The sequence below is a fragment of the Papio anubis genome, chromosome 5 (assembly GCF_008728515.1).
Source record: "Papio anubis isolate 15944 chromosome 5, Panubis1.0, whole genome shotgun sequence".
Classification (NCBI taxonomy): Eukaryota; Metazoa; Chordata; class Mammalia; order Primates; family Cercopithecidae; genus Papio; species Papio anubis.
This window is the reverse complement of record NC_044980.1, coordinates 87,858,422-87,879,304: the sequence shown is the minus strand read 5'-3', so window position 1 is coordinate 87,879,304 and position 20,883 is coordinate 87,858,422. Positions and strand designations below refer to the sequence as shown.

The 20,883-nt window shown below is 37.9% G+C and overlaps 1 protein-coding gene across 5 annotated transcripts in view; it reads left to right on the top strand.

Annotated features, from left to right (window-relative positions):
* Positions 1–20,883, top strand: part of LOC116274928 (multiple C2 and transmembrane domain-containing protein 1) — a 366,664-nt gene that overhangs the window by 323,334 nt on the left and 22,447 nt on the right. For all 5 annotated transcript variants that reach the window (XM_031666308.1, XM_031666310.1, XM_031666309.1 and 2 more), the window contains one exon: positions 16,133–16,275. In XM_031666308.1, coding sequence (XP_031522168.1) covers positions 16,133–16,275 — 143 coding nt within the window. The remainder of the gene's footprint in view (positions 1–16,132; positions 16,276–20,883) is intronic.

Sequence of the window (20,883 nt, the reverse complement as noted above, 5' to 3'; positions counted from 1 at the left end):
GTATGCTGTGTTTATTGCTGCATAAAAATGGACACATCCAGACCAGGTTTAGTTGTGTTGTCTTAACTAACATTAAAGGCTTAAAAAATCACACAAAATGTTGAAGTGTCCATCAGTATCCTGCCTTCTAAAAAATAAATAAATATAACATAGTATTAAGAACATGTACTCCTTTGCTACACGAGAAAACATTATAGAAACTGTCCAATTCCTCTTTTTAAAGGAATTTTATCAGCATTTAGAAACAATTGATATTCCCTAGGTTTAGGATACTCTAGAACTTTTAGACCATGGACTTTATAATTATAAAATAATGTTTTTAAAAACAAATTCTGAAGTTAAGGCTATCTGACAAAATGAATATGTGAAAGGTTGCTCTTGAATATGACATTAATAACAATAAAATCTGAATTTTACTGTAGAGCGAATACTTTCTAGATTCATCTTTCATACTTTTTGATTTGCTTTCATTTCATTTATCAACATAAAAAGTATTTCAATGAAAGTAGTGGTCCAGGTAATAACAACAAAGCACACGCTGCCAGAAAATGCCTGGGAACTTCAAAGTCTGCCCTAAAGGCGCCCTAACCTTTGGTTTCAATAGCAGAACCACAGGCCTCTCTATAATTTGATAAGTACTATTGCCATCTTGTGGTTTTCTGCAATATTGCAACAAAACAGCACTAGCATATGAAGTTACTGATTTTTTTTTTTTTTTTTTGAGTCTTTTGAACCAACAAACTAAATCTTTTTTGTATAGCATGTTTATTAAAGATTAACCACATACCACATATTAGTGGCTTGGATTTCCTGGGAGTTCTATTACAATAAAATTACTTAAATCCACTGTAAAGTCAATAATAATATAATCTCAAAAACAAGTGAAATTTCCCTATAATGAAATATAAGGAATTAGTATTTCCGAAAGAGAGGTCCCAGGATTGTTGGTCCTCAAAGATGTAGTGAAGAAAAGTAGGCTTCATAGTCATAAAAACCTGGTAAGTGATGCCTGTCAAGCCTCCTTCTTGGAAAGTCATAGTGAACATTCATTTATTTAAGACCTAGAGAAAATGAATCTATTTAATTTTCTTCTAAACCAGTATTTTCCAAATATACTTGACCATAGAACTCCTTTAAAAAATAAATAATAGCTATTAATGTCATCAGATAATATCTTTCTAAAATATGCTTGATAAAAACACTTTCAAACATAGACTAGTGCATTAGCTACAAATCTTTCACTGAACCTAAATTAAACGAACAATGTCTCCAGTTACCCGTGTTAGAATCACAACAAGCTGAGGGCCTTGAACTATTAAGGAGTCTCCATCACTAAAAGTCCCCTAAGTTAAGAATTTGAAAATGATTAGAAATTTCTTTTTAAGACTTGGCTATTAAAATTATGAAATTTTAATAACAGCACCTAAAAGTCACTAAGTGGTGGTTGGAAAGGGAAATGTAGCAAATTTTATCCTATGAAGTCAAAACAAAGCACAGAAAATTAGATGACTAACTGCCATGAGTTGTTCACCTGGGTCTGTTTCTCCTGAGCTAATGAAATTTGCTGACATGTTTACCACCTTTAAACCAGGTCACCCTGTGACCAAGACCACACATTTTAAAAATATTGTACCAGCGTAATATGTTTTCAGAAATCCTAACAAGCAGCCTCTGTCTCTCCCTGACACCAGTCTCAAACATCTTTGTGTCTATTGCAGACTAAAAAATATGTCCTTGTATTTTAACTTAACTCTTCGATCTACTCTTGTTAGCTGACATTTTACTTCTTCAAGCCATTGGATATTTACTGCCTCAAATGTCATCATGGATATGACACCAAGCATGAGAAGTGTTGTGTTTGGAGACAGCCTAGTGTAGCAGTTAAGTGCAAGTTCCAGCAGCCTAGTTATATAACTTTAGGGAATTTACTCACCTGTTTCATGCTGCAGTTTCTTCAGTTGTGAACTCAAGATAACAATAGAACTCATTGCATTGGCTTGTTAAGTGGTGTGTGATAGCGGATATAATAAGTGTTCAATGAATCTTAGCTATAGTAATCTAAGTTCCCTTTTATAATGGAAGTGATACCATCAAGACCCAGTAGACCACCCAGCAGGATTCTAGGAACCATCTCTACCCAACCTTCAGGAGGTTTTGACACTTAACTACACAGTCGTTGAGAAAAATGTTTCTGGGAGGGAGCAAGAAGCAAAATGCTTCTCAAAAAGATTAACATCTGAGTGTACAGACCTCTGTGCTAAATTATTAAAAGTTGTATCAGTATTTTTACATAATAGCTAAACTAAATGAAGTAGAAATTGTATACTACCAATAACTGCAGAGAAACCCAATAAGGCCAGATTTTGTGCGATTGCATTTTTTTTAAAGGATTATTCCTAGTTTTGAGGGGAGCAAAGAAATAGATCATTGTAACATTGTAACAACACTTTGAAATGGGAGAATGCTTTGTGATCATGTGCAAGAAAAACACTAGCTGAACTGGCCCTCAGATTTGAGATTGAGTCTGGACCCTGCCACATCCTTATTAACTGAATGATTTGGAGCAAGTTATTAACCTTTATTGGTTTTCTCATCTATAAAATGGAGGCAATAGCAGATTCACTGAGATAGTGGTGATTAAACAAAAGTACGAGAGTTTTATAGAACAGAATAAATACTTGCCAATATTGGTATTATATGTAGTATTGGAACAATTGCTTAATACTTTTACACAGTAGTTATATGCCACTGTTTTAAAGAAAAATATGGGTTTCTGGGTTTCCTAAATTGCTGAATAGAAGAAATATTGGACTTGGAGTCTGAAAGTCTAAATTTGCCCTCCATTCTTGTCACTTACTAGCTTACCTGTTATGATATTTTGGGCAAGTCACATAAAATCCCAAATTGTTCCTCACCTGCAATATAGATTGATATTAATAACATATGCTTTTTCCAACTCAAAGTCAGTATAAGGATTGTTTAATCTGCTTGTGCTGGTATAACAAAATACTTGAGACTGAGTAATATATAAATACACAGTTATAGATTTCTCATAGTTCTGGAAGCTGGAAGTCCAAGATCAAAGCACCAGCAGGTTTGGTGTCCAGTGAGGGCCTGGTCTCTGCTTCAAAGATATTGTCCTGTTTCTGGGTCCTCTGGAAAGGAAAAACATTGTGTACTCATGTGGCGGAAGAGACAGAAGGGGAAAACATCCCCTCAAATCCTTTTATACGGCATTATTCTATTCATGATAGAGTCCTCATGGCCTGATCATTTCTGAATCACTACCTCTTAATACTGTTACATTGGGGATTTAGTTTCAACATGAATTTTGGAAGGCAAACAAGTGTGCATGAATTTATTGAATAGCAAGGATATATTTGATAGTACTCTGTACAGAGATTCACTTATTCATTTACTTATTTAACAAATACTTATTGAGACTAAGAAGGGTAATATCAGCAAGATGGCAGAATAGGAAGTTATACCCCATGTCCAGTCACAGAAACACTGATAAAAACAACCATCCACACACACAAATACTTCTCTGAGCTCTGCATTCCAGGTGAAAGGTTACACCACACTAGTGGAGTACAGAATGGGAAAAGGCACAGTAAAGGGCTGGAAGGACAGTTTTACTCAAACTGAATCATTTTCCAAGCCAGAACAGTATGAGGACTGGAGAGATCTCCTCTGCTCAGAGCTCTCCTGTGGGGAAAAGAGAGTGAAGTGGACATCTGACTTCCCTACAGACCTAGGCTCCAGGCCTACACTACACCAGCTGGTTCCAGCAGAAAGAAAAAAAGTGGCATCCAAGAATACTTTACCCAGAAAGTCTTTCCTTCTGAAATGGAGAGATACAGACTTTCTCAGACAAACAAAAGCTGAGCAAGTTCATCACCTAAACCTGGATTACAAGAAGTGATTGAGAGAGTTATTCAAGCAGGAATGAAAGGATGCTTATTAGCCAAACATATGAGAGCATAAAACTCACTAGTAAAGATAAGAATACAGTAAAATCCAGAATTTGACTAATACTTATTATTCTAATACTATAATAGTGGTGCATAATCATTTTTAAATTTATTAGAAAAGTTCAAAGACAAAATTATTAAAAATAACTATAGCAAAGGATTTACAAAACAACTAGGAAACAATTAATAAAATAGCAATAATAAGGTTTTACCTGCCAAGACCAGCTCGGTCGTGGAGACCCTAACCCAGTGGTGCTAGAGGAATTAAAGACACACACGGAGAAATACAGAGTGTGGAGTGGGAATCAGGGGGCTGACAGCTTTCAGAGCTGAGAGCTACTAACAGAGTTTTACCACATATTTATTGACAGCAATAAACCCACAACCTTCAGTGTGGGCATCATGGTCATCCCAAGCATGTCACAGTGCTGCAGAGATTTTGTTTATGGCCAGTTTGGGGGCCTGTTTGTGGCCAGATTTGGGGGCCTGTTCCCAACACTTACCTATCAATAATTATCTTTAACATAAATGGATTAAATTATCCAATCAAAAGACAGAGTGGCTGAATGGATTAAAAGAGAAAGACCCAACTCTATACCACCTACAAGAGACTTACTTCACCTTTAAGGACACATATAGATTGAAAGCAATGGTATAGAAAGAAAAGATATTCTATTTAAATGGAAACCAAAAGAGAGCAAGGATATCTGTACTTACATGAGACAAGATAAACTTTAAGTAAAACTGTAAAAGAAATAAAGATGATCATTATATAATGATAAAGGGGTCAGTTCATTGAGAGAACATAACAATTGTAAATATATATGTACCCAACATTGGAGCACCTACAAATATAAAGCAAATATTAATAGATCTGAAGGGAGAGGCAGCCTGCAATATAATAAAAGTAGGGGACTTCAGTGCCGTACTCTCAGCAATGAACAAATCATCTAGACAGAAAATCAGTAAGGAAACATCAATCTTAAATTACACTCTAGACCCAATGGACCTAAGAGTCATGGAATATTCTGTTCAGCAGCACATCATGCTCAAGCACACACAAAATATCCTCCAGTTAGAGCGTATGTTAGGCCACAAAACAAATTTTAAGAAGTATAGGAAGATTAAAAGCATATCAAGTATCTTTTTTGATCACAGTGATGTGAAGCTAAAAATCAAAAACAACAGTATAACCAGTATGGTGCTAGCATAAAAGCAGACACACAGGCCAACAGAGCAGAATACAGAGCCCAGAAATAAATCCATCATATGTAGTCAATTACTTTTTGACAAAGATGCCAACAACATACAATGAGGAAAAGAAAGTCTCTTCGATGAATAGTGCAGAAGAATGAAATTTGACCCTTATGTCATACCATATAAAAATATCAATTCAAAATAGATTAAAGACTCAAATGTAAGACCTGAAAAGGAAAAACTACCAGAAGGAAAGATACAGAAAATGCTCCTTGACACTGATCTTGGCAATGATTTTTGGGAGATGATGCCAAAAGCACAGGCAATGAAAGCAAAGATAGGTACATGGCAATACATCAGACTGAACTCTTGTACAGCAAAGGAAACAATCAACTAAATAAAAAAAGCAATCTATGGAAGGGGGAAATATTTGCAAACATACATCTAATAAGGAGCTAATATCTAAACTATGTAAGGAACTACTACAACTCAGTAACAGAAAAACAAATAACTCGATTGCCAAAAAAGTGGCAAAGGACCAAAATAGAGATTTTTCCAAAGGAGACATACAAATAGCCAAGAAGCCTAAGAAAAGGTTCTCAACATCAGTGATCATCAGGGAAATGCAAATTAAAAACACACTGAGATATCAAATCACACCTGTTAGGATGGCTATTATTTAAAAAAGAAGAAAACAAGTGTTGGACAGTATCTGGAGAAAATATGACCCTTGTTCACTGTTAATGGGGATCTAAATTGGTGCAGCCATTAAGGAAAACAATATGGAGGTTTCTCAAAAGAAAAATACAACTACAATATTACTTTGCAATCCCATTTCTGGGTATTTATCCCAATAAAAATGAAATCAGGATCTAGTGGAGATATCTGCACTCCCATGTTCATTGCAGCATTATTCACAATAGCCAAGATATGGAAACAATCTAAATGTCCATCAATGAATGGATAGTGCTATAGTTTGACTGTATGTATTCCTCCTCATCAAAATTCATATGTTAGAACCTAAGACCCAGTGTGATAGTTTTAAGAGGTAGAGCCTTTAGAAGATCTTTAAGTCACAAGCATTCTGCCCTCATGAAGGGGATTAGCACCATTATAAAAGGGCTCAGGGGACCTAGCTAGGCCTTTTTGTCCTTTCACGTTTTACCATGTGTGGACACAGCAGCAAGGTGCCATCTTGGAAGCAGAGAGCTAGCTTTCACCAGTTTTCAGAGCCCACCTCACATTTTTCTTTATTTTTTTTTCAAGTTTAAAGATGTATTACACACACATATATATGTATATATATGTACACATATGTATACGTGTGTGTGTGTATATATATATTTCTTTTTTATTTCCATAGGTTTTTGGGGAACAAGTGGTATTTGGTTACGTAAGTTATTTAGTGATGATCTGTGAGTTTTGTTTTGTTTTTTTTTTTTTGAGACGGAGTCTCACCCTGTCGCCCAGGCTGGAGTGCAGTGGCGCGATATCGGCTCACTGCAAGCTCCGCCTCCCGGGTTTACGCCATTCTCCTGCCTCAGCCTCCAGAGTAGGTGGGACTACAGACGCCCGCCACCATGCCCGGCTAATTTTTTGTATTTTTAGTAGAGACGGGGTTTCACCCCGTTAGCCAGGATGGTCTTGATCTCCTGACCTCGTGATCCACCCGCCTCTGCCTCCCAAACTGCTGGGTTTACAGGCATGAACCACCGCGCCCGGCCGATTTGTGAGATTTTTATGCACCCATCGTCCAAGCAGTTTACACTATACCCAATGTATAGTCTTTTATCCTTCACCCTCTTCCCACCTTTTCCCCCTGAGTCTCCAAAGTTCATTGTGTCATTCTTATGCCTTTGCATCCTCATAGCTTAGCTCCCACTTATAAGTGAGAACATACAATGTTTGATTTTCCGTTCCTGAGTTACTTCACTTAGAGTAATAGTCTCCAGTCCCATCCAGGTTGCTGTGAATGCCATTAATTCATTCCTTTTTATGGCTGAGTAGTATTCCATTGTGTGTGTGTGTGTGTGTGTGTGTGTACACCTCATACATATACACACACACACACACACACACACATATATATATACACACACACACATACCTCAACTTCTTTATGCACTTGTTGATTGATGGGCATTTGGATTGGTTCCACATTTCTGCACTAGCAAATTGTGTTGCCGTAAACATGTGTGTGCAAGTATCTTTTTGTATAATGACATCTTTTCCTCTGGGTGTATACCCAGTAGTGGGATTGTTGGATTAAATGGTAGTTCTACTTTTAGTTCTTTAAAGAATCTCCACACCATTTTCCACAGTGGTTGTACTAGTTTACATTACCACCAGCAGTATAGAAGTGTTCCCTTTTTACCACATCCACACCAACATCTATTTTTTTTTTTTTAATTTTAGCCATTCATGCAGGAGTAAAGTGGTATTGCATTGTGGTTTTCATTTGCATTTCCCTGATTTTTAGTGACATTGATCATTTTTTCATATGTTTGTTGGTAATTTGTATATCTCTTTTGGGAATTGTCAACCCACAGAGTGGGAGAAAATCTTCACAATTTAGACATCTGACAAAGGACTAATATTCAGAATCTACAATGAACACAAACAAATTAGCAAGAAAAATAAAACACGTAAAAAAGTGGGCTAAGGAGGTGAATAGGCAATTCTCACATTTTTCTTTAAATCATGTAGACTATAGTTATTAATTGTAGCTTCAATCTAGACAAAAGAAGAAGAATGCAGTCAAACTTTTCATAAAAGAGTCAGGCCTTTCATAAAGAATTATTTTCTTGCCGGGCGCGGTGGCTCAAGCCTGTAATCCCAGCACTTTGGGAGGCCGAGACGGGCAGATCACGAGGTCAGGAGATCGAGACCATCCTGGCTAACACGGTGAAACCCCGTCTCTGCTAAAAAAATACAAAAAACTAGCCGGGCAAGGTGGCGGCGCCTATAGTCCCAGCTACTCCAGAGCCTGACGCAGGAGAATGGCGGGAACCCGGGAGGCGGAGCTTGCAGTGAGCCGAGATCCGGCCACTGCACTCCAGCCTGGGCGACAGAGCGAGACTCTGTCTCAAAAAAAAAAAAAAGAATTATTTTCTTATGGTGAAGATTGTTACACACTGGAATGATTTACTTAAGGACATCACTAAGTTACCTTCTCCAGGAATCTTTAACAGCTACAGAGACTCGCTAGGTCAAGATTGGTCTCATTCATCAGCTTCACACAAAGATGAGAAATGATATGATATATATGTACATATGTGAGGGTTCTTCCTTTGTGTAGGTGTAGTAGAAATAGTGCAGGCATTAGAGTCAAATAGCCTTGGTTGGAATCCTAACTCCATCTCTTGCTAGCTTTGTATCCATGAACAACTTACTTGGCAACTCTGATTTTCTTTCTTTCTTTCTTTCTTTCTTTTTTTTAAATTATACTTTATGTTCTCGGATACATGTGCAGAACGTGCAGATTTGTTACCTAGGTATAAATGTGCCATGGTGGTTTGCTGCACCCATCAACCCATCATCTACATTAGGTATTTCTCCTAATGCTATCCCTCCCCTTGTCCCCCACACCCCAACAGCCCCCAGTGTATGATGTTCCCCTCCCTGTGCCCATATGTTCTCATTGTTCAACTCCCACTTATGAGTGAGAACATGCGCTGTTTGGTTTTCTGTTCCTGTGTTAGTTTGCTGAGAATGATGGTTTCCAGCTTAACACATGTCTCTGCAAAGGACATGAACTCATTCTTTTTTATGACTGCATAGTATTCCATGGTGTATATGGGCAACATTTTCTTTATCCAGTCTATCATTGATGGACATTTGGGTTGGTTCCAAATCTTTGCTATTGTGAATAGTGCCACAGTAAACATATGTGTGCATGTGTCTTTATAGTAGAATGATTTATAATCCTTAGGGTATATACCCAGTAATGGGATTGCTGGATCAAATGGTATTTCTAGTTCTAGATTGTTGAGGAATCACCACACTGTCTTTCCTACAATGGTTGAACTAATTTACAATCCCACCACCAGTGTAAACACATTCCTATTTCTCCACATCCTCTCCAGCATCTGTTGTTTCCTGACTTTTTAATGATCGCCATTCTAACGGTCATGAGATGGTATCTCATTGGGGTTTTGATTCACATTTCTCTAATGACCAGTGATGAACCTTTTTTCATGTTTGTTGGTCACATAAATGTCTTCTTTTGAAAAGTGTCTGTTCATATCCTTTGCCCACTTTTTAATGGGGTTGTTTGTTTTTTCTCTTACATTTGTTTAAGTTCCTTGTAGAGTCTGAACATTAGTCCTTTGTCAGATGGATAGATTACAAAAATTTTCTCCCATTCTGTAGGTTGCCTGTTCACTCTGATGATAGTTTCCTTTGCTGTGCAGAGGCTCCTTAACTTAATTAGATCCCATTTGTCAATTTTGGCTTTTGTTGCCGTTGCTTTTGGTGTTTTAGTCATGAAGTCTTTGCCCATGCCTATGTCCTGAATGGTATTGCTTAGGCTTTCTTCTAGGGTTTTTATAGTTTTTGGTCTTACGTTTACATCTTTAATCCATCTTGAGTTAATGTTTGTGTAAGGTGTAAGGAAGGGGTCCAGTTTCAATTTTCTGCATATGGCTAGTCAGTTTTCCCAACGCCATTTATTAAATAGGGAATCCTTTCCCCACTGCTTGTTTTTGTCAGGTTTGTCAAGGATCAGATGGTTGTAGATATGTGGTGTTATTTCAGAGGCCTCTGTCCTGTTTCATTGGTCTATATATGTTTTGGTATCAGTACCATGCTGTTTTGGTTACTGTAGCCTTGTGGTATAGTTTGACGTCTGGTAGCATGAGCCTCTAGTTTTGTTCTTTTTGCTTAGGATTTTTTTGGCTACACTGGCTCTTTTTTGGTTCCATATGAAATTTAAAGTCGTTTTTTCTAATTCTCTGAAGAAAGTCAATGGTAGCTTGATGGGAATAGCATTGAATCTGTAAATTACTTTGGGCAGTATGGCCATTTTCATGATATTGATTCTTCCTATTCATGAACATGGAATGTTTTTCCATTTGTTTGTGACCTCTCTTATTTCCTTGACCAGTGGTTTGTAGTTCTCTTTGAAGATGCCCTTCACATCCTTTGTAAGTTGTATTCCTAGGTATTGTATTCTCTTTGTAGCTATTGTTAATGGGAATTCACTCATGATTTGGTGCTCTGTTTGTTTATTATTGTTGTATAGGAATGCTTGTGATTTTTGCACATTGATTTTGTATCCTGAGACTTTGCTGAAGTTGCATATCAACTTAGGGAGTTTTGGGCTGAGACGACGGGGTTTTCTAAATATACAGTCTTGTCATCTGCAAACAGATAATTTGACTTCATCTCTTCCTATTTGAATACCTTTGTTTCTCTCTCTTGCCTAATTACCCTGGCCAGAACTTTCAATACTGTATTGAATAGGAGTGGTGGGAGAGGGCATCCTTGTCTTGTGCCAGTTTTCAAATGGAATGCTTCCGGCTTTTGCCCATTCAGTATGATATTGGCTGTGGGTTTCTCATAAATAGCTCTTATTATTTTGAAATACATTCCATCAATACCTAGTTTATTGAGTGTTTTTAGCATGAGGGGGTGTTGGATTTTATTGAAGGCCTTTTCTGCATCTATTGAGATAATCATGTAGTTTTTTTTCATTGGTTCTGTTTATGTGATGGATTATGTTTATTGATTTGTGTCTGTTGAACCAGACTTGCATCCCAGGGATGAAGCTGACTTGATCGTGGTGGATAAGCTTTTTAATGTGCTGCTGGATTCGGTTTGCCAGTAGTTTATTGAGGATTTTCACATCAATGTTCGTCAGGGAGATTGGCCCGAAATTTCCTTTTTTTGTTGTGTCTCTGCAGGTTTTGGTATCAGGATGATGCTGGCCTCATAAAATGAGTTAGGGAGGATTCCCTCTTTTTATATTGTTTGGAATCGTTTCAGAAGGAATGGTACCAGCTCCTCTTTGTACCTCTGGTAGAATTCTGCTGTGAATCCATCTGGTCCTGGACTTTCTTCCTTTGGTAGGCTATTAATTACTGCCTCAATTTCAGAACTTGTTATTGGTCTATTCAGGGATTCAATTTGTTCCTGGTTTAGTCTTGGGAGGGCATATGTGTCCAGGAATTTATCTATTTCTTCTAGATTTTCTAATTTATTTGCATAGAGGTGTTTATAGTATTCTCTGATGGTAGTTTGTATTTCTGTGGGATATCAGTGGTGATATTGCCTTTATCATTTTTTATTGCGTTTATTTGATTCTTCTCTCTTTTCTTCTTTATTAGCCTGGCTAGCAGTCTCTGTTTTGTTAATCTGTTCAAAGACCGGATCCTGGATTCATTGATTTTTTTTATGTCTCTATCTCCTTCAATTCTGCTCTGGTCTTAGTTATTTCCTGTCTTCTGCTAGCTTTTGAATTTGTTTGCTCTTGCCTCTCTAGCTCTTTTAATTGTGATGTTAGGGTGTCAATTTTAGATCTTTTCAGCTTTCTCCTGTGGGCATTTAGTACTATAAATTTCCCTCTAAATACTGCTTTAGCTGCACTCCAGATATTCTGTTACATTATGTCTTTGTTCTCATTGTTTCAAAGAACTTATTTATTTCTGCCCTAATTTTGTTATTTACTCAGTAGTCATTCAGGAGCAGGTTGTTCAGTTTCCATGTAGTTGTGCAGTTTTGAGTGAGTTTCTGAATCCTGAGTTCTAATTTGATTGCACTGTGGTCTAAGAGACTGTTATGATTTCTATTCTTTTGTGTTTGCTGAGGAGTGTTTTACTTCCAATTATGTGGTCGATTTTAGACGAAGTGCTATGTGGTGCTGAGAATAATGTATATTCTGATGATTTGAGGTGGAGAGTTCTGTAGATGTCTATTAGGTCTGCTTGGTCTGGAGCTGAGTTCAAGTCCTGAATATCCTTGTTAATTTTCTGTCTTGTTGATCTGTCTAATATTGACAGTGGGGTGTAAAAGTCTGCCATTATTATTGTGTGGGAGTCTAAGTCTCTTTGTATGTCTCTAAGAACTTGCTTTATGAATCTGGGTGCTCCTGTATTGGGTGCATATATATTGAGGATAGTTAGCTTTTCTTGTTGCATTGATCTGTTTACCATTATGTAATGACCTTCTTTCTCTTTTTTTTATCTTCATTAGTTTAAAATCTGTTTTATCAGAGATTAGGATTGCAACCCCTGCTTTTTTCCCCCCCATTTGCTTGGTAAATATTCTTCCATCTCTTTATTTTGAGCCTGCGTGTGTCTTTGCACATGAGATGGGTCTCCTGAATACACCAATGGGTCTTGACTCTTTATCCAATTTGTTAGTCTGTGCCTTTTAACTGGGGCATTTAGCCCATTTACATTTAAGGTTAATATTATTATGTGTGAATTTGATCCTGTCATTATGATGCTAGCTGGTTATTTCATCCATTAGTTGATGCAGTTTCTTCATAGTGAGTCAATGGTCTTTACATCTCGGTTTGTTTTTGCGGAGGCTGGTACCGGTTTTTTCCATATTTAAATATTTAGTGCTTTCCATATTTAGTGCTTCTTATTCTGGGTTGAAAATTATTTTCTTTAAGAATGTTGAATATTGGCCCCCAGTCTCTTCTGGCTTGTAGGATTTCTGCAGGGAGATCCACTGTTAGTCTGATGGGCTTCCCTTTGCAGGTAGCCTGACCTTTCTCTCTGGTTGCCCTTAACATTTTTTCTTTCATTTCAACCTTGGTGAATCTGATGATTATGTGTCTTGGGGTTGCTCTTCTCGAGGAGTATCTTTGTGGTGTGCTCTGTATTTCCTGAATTTGAATGTTGGCCTGTCTTGCTAGGTTGGGAAAGTTCTCCTGGATAATATCCTGAAGTGTGTTTGCCAACTTGGTTCTATTCTCCCTGTCACTTTCAGGTACACCAATCAAACATAGGTTTGGTCTCTTCACAGAGTCCCATATTTCTTGGAGGCTTTGTTCATTCCTTTTCATTCTTTTTTCTGTAATCTTGTCTTCACACTTTATTTCATTAAGTTGATCTTCAATCTCTGATATCCTTTCTTCTGCTTGATTGGTTTGGCTATTGATATTTATGTATGTTTCATGAAGTTCTCATGCTGTGTTTTTTAGCTCCATCAGGTCATTTATGTTCTTCCCTGAACTGGTTATTCTGTTTAGTAGTTCCTCTAACCTTTTTTCAAGGTTCTTAGCTTCCTTGCATTGGGTTACCACATGCTACTTTAGCTCGGAGGAGTTTGTTATTACCCACCTTCTGAAGCCTACTTCTCTCAATTTGTCAAACTCATTCTCCATCTAGTTTTATTCCCTTGCTGGCAAGAAGCTGTGATCCTTTGGAGGAGAAGAGGCATTCTGGTTTTTTGAAATTTTCAGTCTTTTTGTATTTTTTTTTTTTTCCTCATCTTTGCAGATTTATCTACCTTTGGTCTTTGCTGTTGGTGACCTTTGGATGGAATTTTCCATGGTTGTCCTTTTTGTTGATGTTGATGCTATTCATTTCTGTTTGTTAGTTTTCTTCTAGAACAATCAGGCCCCTCTTCTGCAGTTCAACTGGAGTTTCCTGGGGATCCACTCCAGACTCTGTTTGCCTGGGTATCATCAGCAGAGGCTGCAGAACAGCAAAGATTGCTGCCTGCTCCTTCCTTTGGAAGCTTCATCCCAGAGGGGCACCTGCCAGATACCAGCCACAGCTCTCCTGTATGAGGTGTCTGTCGACCCCTGCTGGGAGGTGTCTCCCTGTCAGGAAGCATGGGAGTCAGGGACCCACTTGACAAAGCAGACTGTCCCTTAGGATAGCTTGAGCTCTGTGCTGGGAGATTTGCTGCCCTCTTCAGAGCCAGCAGGTAGGAACGTTTACGTCTGCTGAAGCTGCACCCACAGCCACCCCTTCCCACAGGTGCTCTGTCCCAGGGAGATGGGAGTTTTATCTATAAACCCCTGATTGAGGCTGATGCCTTTCTTTTAGAGATGCCCCGCACAGAGGAGGAATATAGAGAGGCAGTCTGGCTACAGTGGCTTTGCTGAGCTGCAGTGGGCTCTACCCAGTCCGAACTTTCTGCATCTTTGTTTACACTGTGAGGGGACAACGGCTTACCCAAGCCTCAGTAATGGCGGATGCCCCTCCCCCCATCAAGCTGCGCCTCCCAGGTTGACTTCAGACTGCTGTGCTAGCAGTCAGAATTTCAAGCCAGTAGATCTTAGCTTTCTGGGCTCCAGAGGGGTGGGATCCACTGAGCAAGACCACTCGGCACCCTGGCTTTAGCCCCCTTACCAGGGGAGTGAACAGTCTTGCTGGCATTCCAGGCGCCACTGGGGTATGGATAAAAAAAAACTCCTGCAGCTAGCTCAGTATCTTCCCAAACGGCTGCCTGGTTTTGTGCTTGAAACCAGAGGCCTTGTGGCATAGGCACCTCAGGGAATTTCCTGCTCTGTGGGTTGTGAAGACCATGGGAAAAGCATAGTACCTGGGCCAGACAGCACAGTCCCTCACGGCATGGTCCCTCATGGCTTTCCATGGCTATGGGAAGGAGTTCCCTGAACCCTTTCACTTCCTGGGTGAGGCAATGATGCCCCACCCTGCTTCTGCTCACCATTCGTGGGCTGCACCCGCTGTCTAATCAGTCCCACTAAGATGTACCAGGTACCTCACTTGGAAATGCGGAAATCACCCACCGTCTGCATTGGTCTCACTGGGAGCTGCAGACTGGAGCTGTTCCTATTTTGCCATCTTGCCTGGGAATCAACACTGATTTTCTTTATCATCATAGGGAGTTTAGAAGGTGTCAAGGGATAATACAAAGAATCTAGTTCACTGATTAAACATGTGTTCCCCTTTCTCCTGATGTCTTTCTCTGAGACCTCAGCCCCTTCCCAACATTCTAAAATTGAAACTTCTGAGCAAGAAAAAATATGGGACCAAGGATGAAGTGAAGCCCACTTTAACACGCATCTTTTTCTAAGCCCATTAGACTAGTATAAACTTTTAGGAGCATATATATGCTTTTAAAACTATTTAAATCAGCGAAGATTATTAAACGTCTTTTTATAGTTGACCAGATGATATCAAGATAAATATCAATCTCTATGATTTATAACTTTAATTAAATTTACAAATTCAACATGCAATAGAGTGTGATTTTAAAAAATAGATTTTGGGAGACAAGTGCAGTTGTGTTACATGGATGTACTGCATAGTGGTAAAGTCTGGGCTTTTAGAATACCCATCACTCAAGTCATATACATTGTACCAAATAGGTTGTATTTCATCCTTCATCCCTTTCCTATCCTCCTACCTTTTGGAATCTCCAATGTCTATTTTTTCATTCTTTGTCTTCATGTGTACCAATTGTTTAGCTCCCACTTGTAAAAGAGAACATGCGGTTTTTGACTTTCTTTCTTTGAGTCATTTCACTTAGAGTAATGGCCTCCAGTTCCATCCATGTTGCTGCTAAATACATGATTTCTTTCTCATGGCTGAGTAGTATTCCATGGCATATGTGTATGTGTGTATATATCACATTTTAACCCAATGGTCTGTTGATTCCATGACTTTGCTGTTGTGAAAAGTGCTGTGATAAACATCTGAGTCAGGTGTCTTTTTGATAAAATGATTTCTTTTCCTTTGGGTACATGCCCACTAGTGGGATTGCTGGAATAGACTGTTTTTAACTACCAGGACAAGGTTACAGGATTAAGATCAGAAGATAAAATAACAATAATAATAATAATTATTATTATTATTATTTATCACTTCAATATATAATAAAAAATTCATAAGAAAACACTTAATTCTTATTTTTCCGTAGATAATTTTCATTTAACTTTTCTTCCTTTAAATACTTTTTTATTGTTTCAATGAGTGGTTCTCTTGCTTCCAAACCAAGGCATGATTAACATGGATCAATCTGTATCTATTTAACAGGGACAAGTGATCCATATGTGAAGTTTAAAATCGGAGGAAAAGAAGTTTTTAGAAGTAAGATAATACACAAGAACCTCAACCCTGTGTGGGAAGAAAAAGCTTGCATTCTGGTTGATCATCTTAGGGAGCCACTGTATATAAAGGTGAGACATTTATTTGTTTTTTCCTGATAGAAACTGATGTGGAAATCCCTATTTACTGGGTTTTATCATGTTTCTTTGTCTGATGAGAGTTTTCACCAGAGATGTGTTCTGCTATTCACCACTCTAATCTATTGATAATATGATAGAAGTGAGATAGAGGGAAGGAGGAGTTAGCAGGGGCATTTTTCTCCAGGACAGTTCTCTTGCCAGTCATTTAGAAAGATTATGAAGTGTATCCCTTGTGCTTGGTATTGCCAACTGATTTAGTGCACTTTGGGAGCATATGAAAATAAGTTTCCATATAAGCTAACAGAAAGGAGAGCTTACACAGAACCCAGTCTTTCTGTTTACAAATTGTATTATTTAAGATCTGCCATTTCTGCTTGCAAGCAAAATGCTTTACTTGGAACATGAGAAGGGTGAAGGTGATGGGGGAGAAAAATTTCTATCTCTATTAGATTCCAAAAATGGGGGGTGGGGGTAGGGAGACTTTCCTCTCATTTGATGTGATTAAAAGAAAGAGAAGAACTTGAGGAATTGCAACCTAGTTCCTATTCTGAGCCCTATTCCTTATTTTATTTTCATGCCCAGCTTTTCTTTAATTCGTATCTCTACGTACTTACATTCTTTTTTGCTGCTAGGCTCTGACTGTTCATTCAGTGACCAGACCTTTTTCTACTTTTACCACAACAGCACATATCCCACCCTTTTCCCTAAGTTGTCACTACTGGCACATGAGCCAGAAATCTCATCTTTCAGCAATCACTAGGCATACTTCTTCCCCTCATATCATCACTGTATTACCTCTAGTTGTTTCTTTCCTCCACAGAAAGGAACAAGAAATAATCAAGTTGTTACTGAAATTATGAGAGGATAGTTTATAAGAAGGTTGGAAAGAGAATTTCCTAAGTATACAGTTAATAATTTTCTATAAGTCATTAGAGGGAAAATAGACACACACTTGCATAATAAATTGTCTCCATTGGACATTGGCTAAAGAAAATCAAATTAAATAGCTTTTTTTTTTTTTTTTTTTTTTTTTTGGAGACAGAGTCTCATTGTCGCCCAGGCTGGAGTACAGTGGCACGATCTTGGCTCACTGCAACCTCCATCTCCTGGGTTCAAGCCATTCCCTTGCCTCAGCCTCCTCAGTAGCTGGGATTACAGGTACTCACCACCATGCCTAGTTTTTGTAATTTTAGTAGAGACAGCATTTTACCATGCTGGCCAGGCTGGTCTTGAACTCCTGACCTCAGGTGATCTGCACGCCTTGGCCTCCCAAAGTGCTGGGATTACAGGCATGAGCCACCGTGCCCAGCCATAAATAGTATTATTGAACTGTCTTTAACTACATAATATGGGATGGCACCATAATGTTAATATGAGAGTGTGCATAGCCAACCCTTCTCCCACAAAAGGGAAGACCTTTATGGTCAGAGATGTTTCTTCCCTGCTCCTCACTTCTAGAGAGAAAGAAATATCCACATGAGAAAAAAAGGAGTTATCTTTGTAATAAAGAGCTGAGATAGGCAATGAAAAAGAATAAGGAAAAGACAAGTGACCCGTGAAGGAAGTATTATTTCTTGGGTGGGGATGTGGGGGATCAGGAGACGTGAGTTAGAGCAATGGCAGTTATGAAGAAAATGGTCAGGAAAGAAAGCAGGTGTTAATAAGGACAGCAACAGGCTGGTTGGATCTTATTAATGTTGCTGAAGTACAAAATCATGAGAAGAAAGAAGTTTATTTTTAATTACTTCTACTTTGGATCTATCTTTCATTAGTGGGATATTACGCCATGAAAGAACCATGTGGCTGTCCTGTCTTTGAAAGGGTTACGTATGAACTTCCCTAAATTATGGTAGATATTGGTCAGGTGATTTTGTTCTCTTGTGCTCAAGAATAAGTATTCATCTATGTAGAAATCCAAATGTCAAAATGCATTTTTCAAAAGGAATGTCTTACTAGGCTCAAAAAGAAATAAACAAAAAACTGAAGTACACAAAAAAAGAATGGTGGTGTTCTGACTTATAAGTGGGAGCTACATAATGTGCACACATGGACATAGACAGTGGAATGATAAACACTGGACTTGGAAGGATGGGGGGTAGCGAGGGGCTAGATGATGAAAAATTCCTTAATGGGTACAGTGTATGTTACTCAGATGATGGATACCCTAAAAATCCTGACTTGACTGCTATGCACAATCTACACATGGAACACAACTGTACTTGCACCCTATACATTTATTTATTTATTTTTTTTTGAGACAGAGTCTCGCTCTGTCACCCAGGCTGGAGTGCAGTGGCGCAATCTTGGCTCACTGCAAGCTCCATCTCCAGGGTTCACACCATTCTCCTGCCTCAGTCTCCTGAGTAGCTGGGACTACAGGCACCTGCCACCACACCTGGCTATTTTTTTGTATTTTTTAGTAGAGAGGGGTTTCACCGTGTTAGCCAGGATGATCTCGATCTCCTCACCTCGAGATCCACCCACCTTGGCCTCCCAAAGTGGTGGGATTACAGGCGCGAGCCACCGCGCCTGGCCAAAATTGTGTAAATTGTGGCAGTAATGGTCTTGACTTGAGAACAAGAATATACACGTATGTATTTATATGTATAAATATACAGTATAGGTGTATATATGCATGTATCTATACATTTACTGTATATATATAGTCTACATATATACAGTACACATACATATACTATAAATGTATATATGCTGTAAATGAAGACAGCAACACTGTATGCAGGTCAGGAGGCTTGGCTAATGACACACTGAGTAAAGAAGCTAAGAAAGAAAGCCCAAAGGTTGTTGAACTTTTTTTTCAAATCACTTTGAGCTTTCCATATATAAGATTATGTAGCCACAATTTAACTTCTACCATACAGAAGAGGATACACAGTCATTTTTAAATATTTTAATACTTTTACTAGCATTTTTACATTGTTACTTTTTACATTTCTATGTAAGAAAGACAAGTTAAATAGAAATCATACAAGTCTCTGAGACACTAGTACACATATAAAATGATGTTACTTTATTATATGCAAGACTTTATAACATTTTTAAAGTATTAAATATACTTTTTAAATGCTTTCCTATTTTTTTTCAGTTGATTTTCATTTTCTGTAAAATGCCTAGGGCTTTTCTTCGAAGAAAATCTCTAACTTTTTGCTATATTTTTTCCATTATTTGTGTTCCATTTTTTGCCTAATCTTGAAGGAAGAATCAAATAAGGTACCTTGGTGGAAATAATATTTGAAGTTATTAGAATTTCATAAAAATTGCATCATTTTTATTGTCTCTATGCAGGCCTGTGTGTTTGACTGACTGAGTTCTGATATGATGCCCACATCCTCCACAACAGATTATTACTTACTTGCCCAAAAGATTTTTTAGGGACTAATCAATGCTGTAGTGACTGAGAGTATGAAATGCATCTGTGAACTAGATAATTAGAACACATTAAGTATACAACCCTCCTATCTATAGTTAGAGGAAAAAGAAGAGACCATCAGTAGCCTGTAATCTGATTTCTATCAATGTAAAAATTGCCAAGGAAAACAAAATTCAATTCTGAGCCAAGGTTATAAAAGTGCATTCAAGTTGAAGTGCTTGTACCTTTTCTTGTAAAAACATTTTATTTTAAAAAAATCTTAGAACTATCAGTTAAAAAAAAAACTACACAAAATAAAAATATTCCTTGCAATTGGTTGGAATTTATGTAACTTTTAATTTGAATAAAAAGAACATATTCTGTGCAGGTGAAAACAAGGCTTGGAGAAATAGCTATACAATCTATATATAATAAGGTAAGAATAGAAGCTTGGAGTTAAAATGCAGTGCTTTTAATTGAGATAGGAGCCACTTTAGTCTGCCCTGTATTCACAGTGATGCTCCAACACACATCTTAGATAATAGGATAAATTTGACACCCATTTAAGTTGAATTCAAATTCTCCATTGTTATTTCACTGACATTATTATCCCAGGTTCACAGTGAACACCAGAATTACAGTAGAAGAGATAAAAGTAACATAAAGGGGAATCTATTTATGTAAATTGTTGTTTGTTTGGCCTAATCATGAGTTGGAGATCAGAGTATTAATTGGGAGCACTCTTCTAAAAAATAGAAATATTTTGATAGATTAGAAAAATAATTGTATGGGACCACATAACTGTTTCTAAGATGGTCATTTTAACAAATTGGACATTTCCTTAAATAATTCATTTATTTTACTATTATTATTACTTATTTTTTATTATATTTTATGTTCTAGGGTACATGTGCACAATGTGCAGGTTTGTTACATATGTACACATGTGCCATGTTGGTGTGCTGCACCCATTAACTCGTCATTTACATTAGGTATATCTCCTAATGCTATCCCTCACCCCTCCCCCCACCCCACAACAGGCCCCGGTGTGTGATGTTCCCCTTACTGTGTCCAAGTGTTCTCATTGTTCAATTCCCACCTATGAGAGAGAACGTGCAGTGTTTGGTTTTCTGTTCTTGCGATAGTTTGCTGAGAATGATGGTTTCCAGCTGCATCCCTACAAAGGACACGAACTCATCCTTTTTTATGGCTGCATAGTATTCCATGGT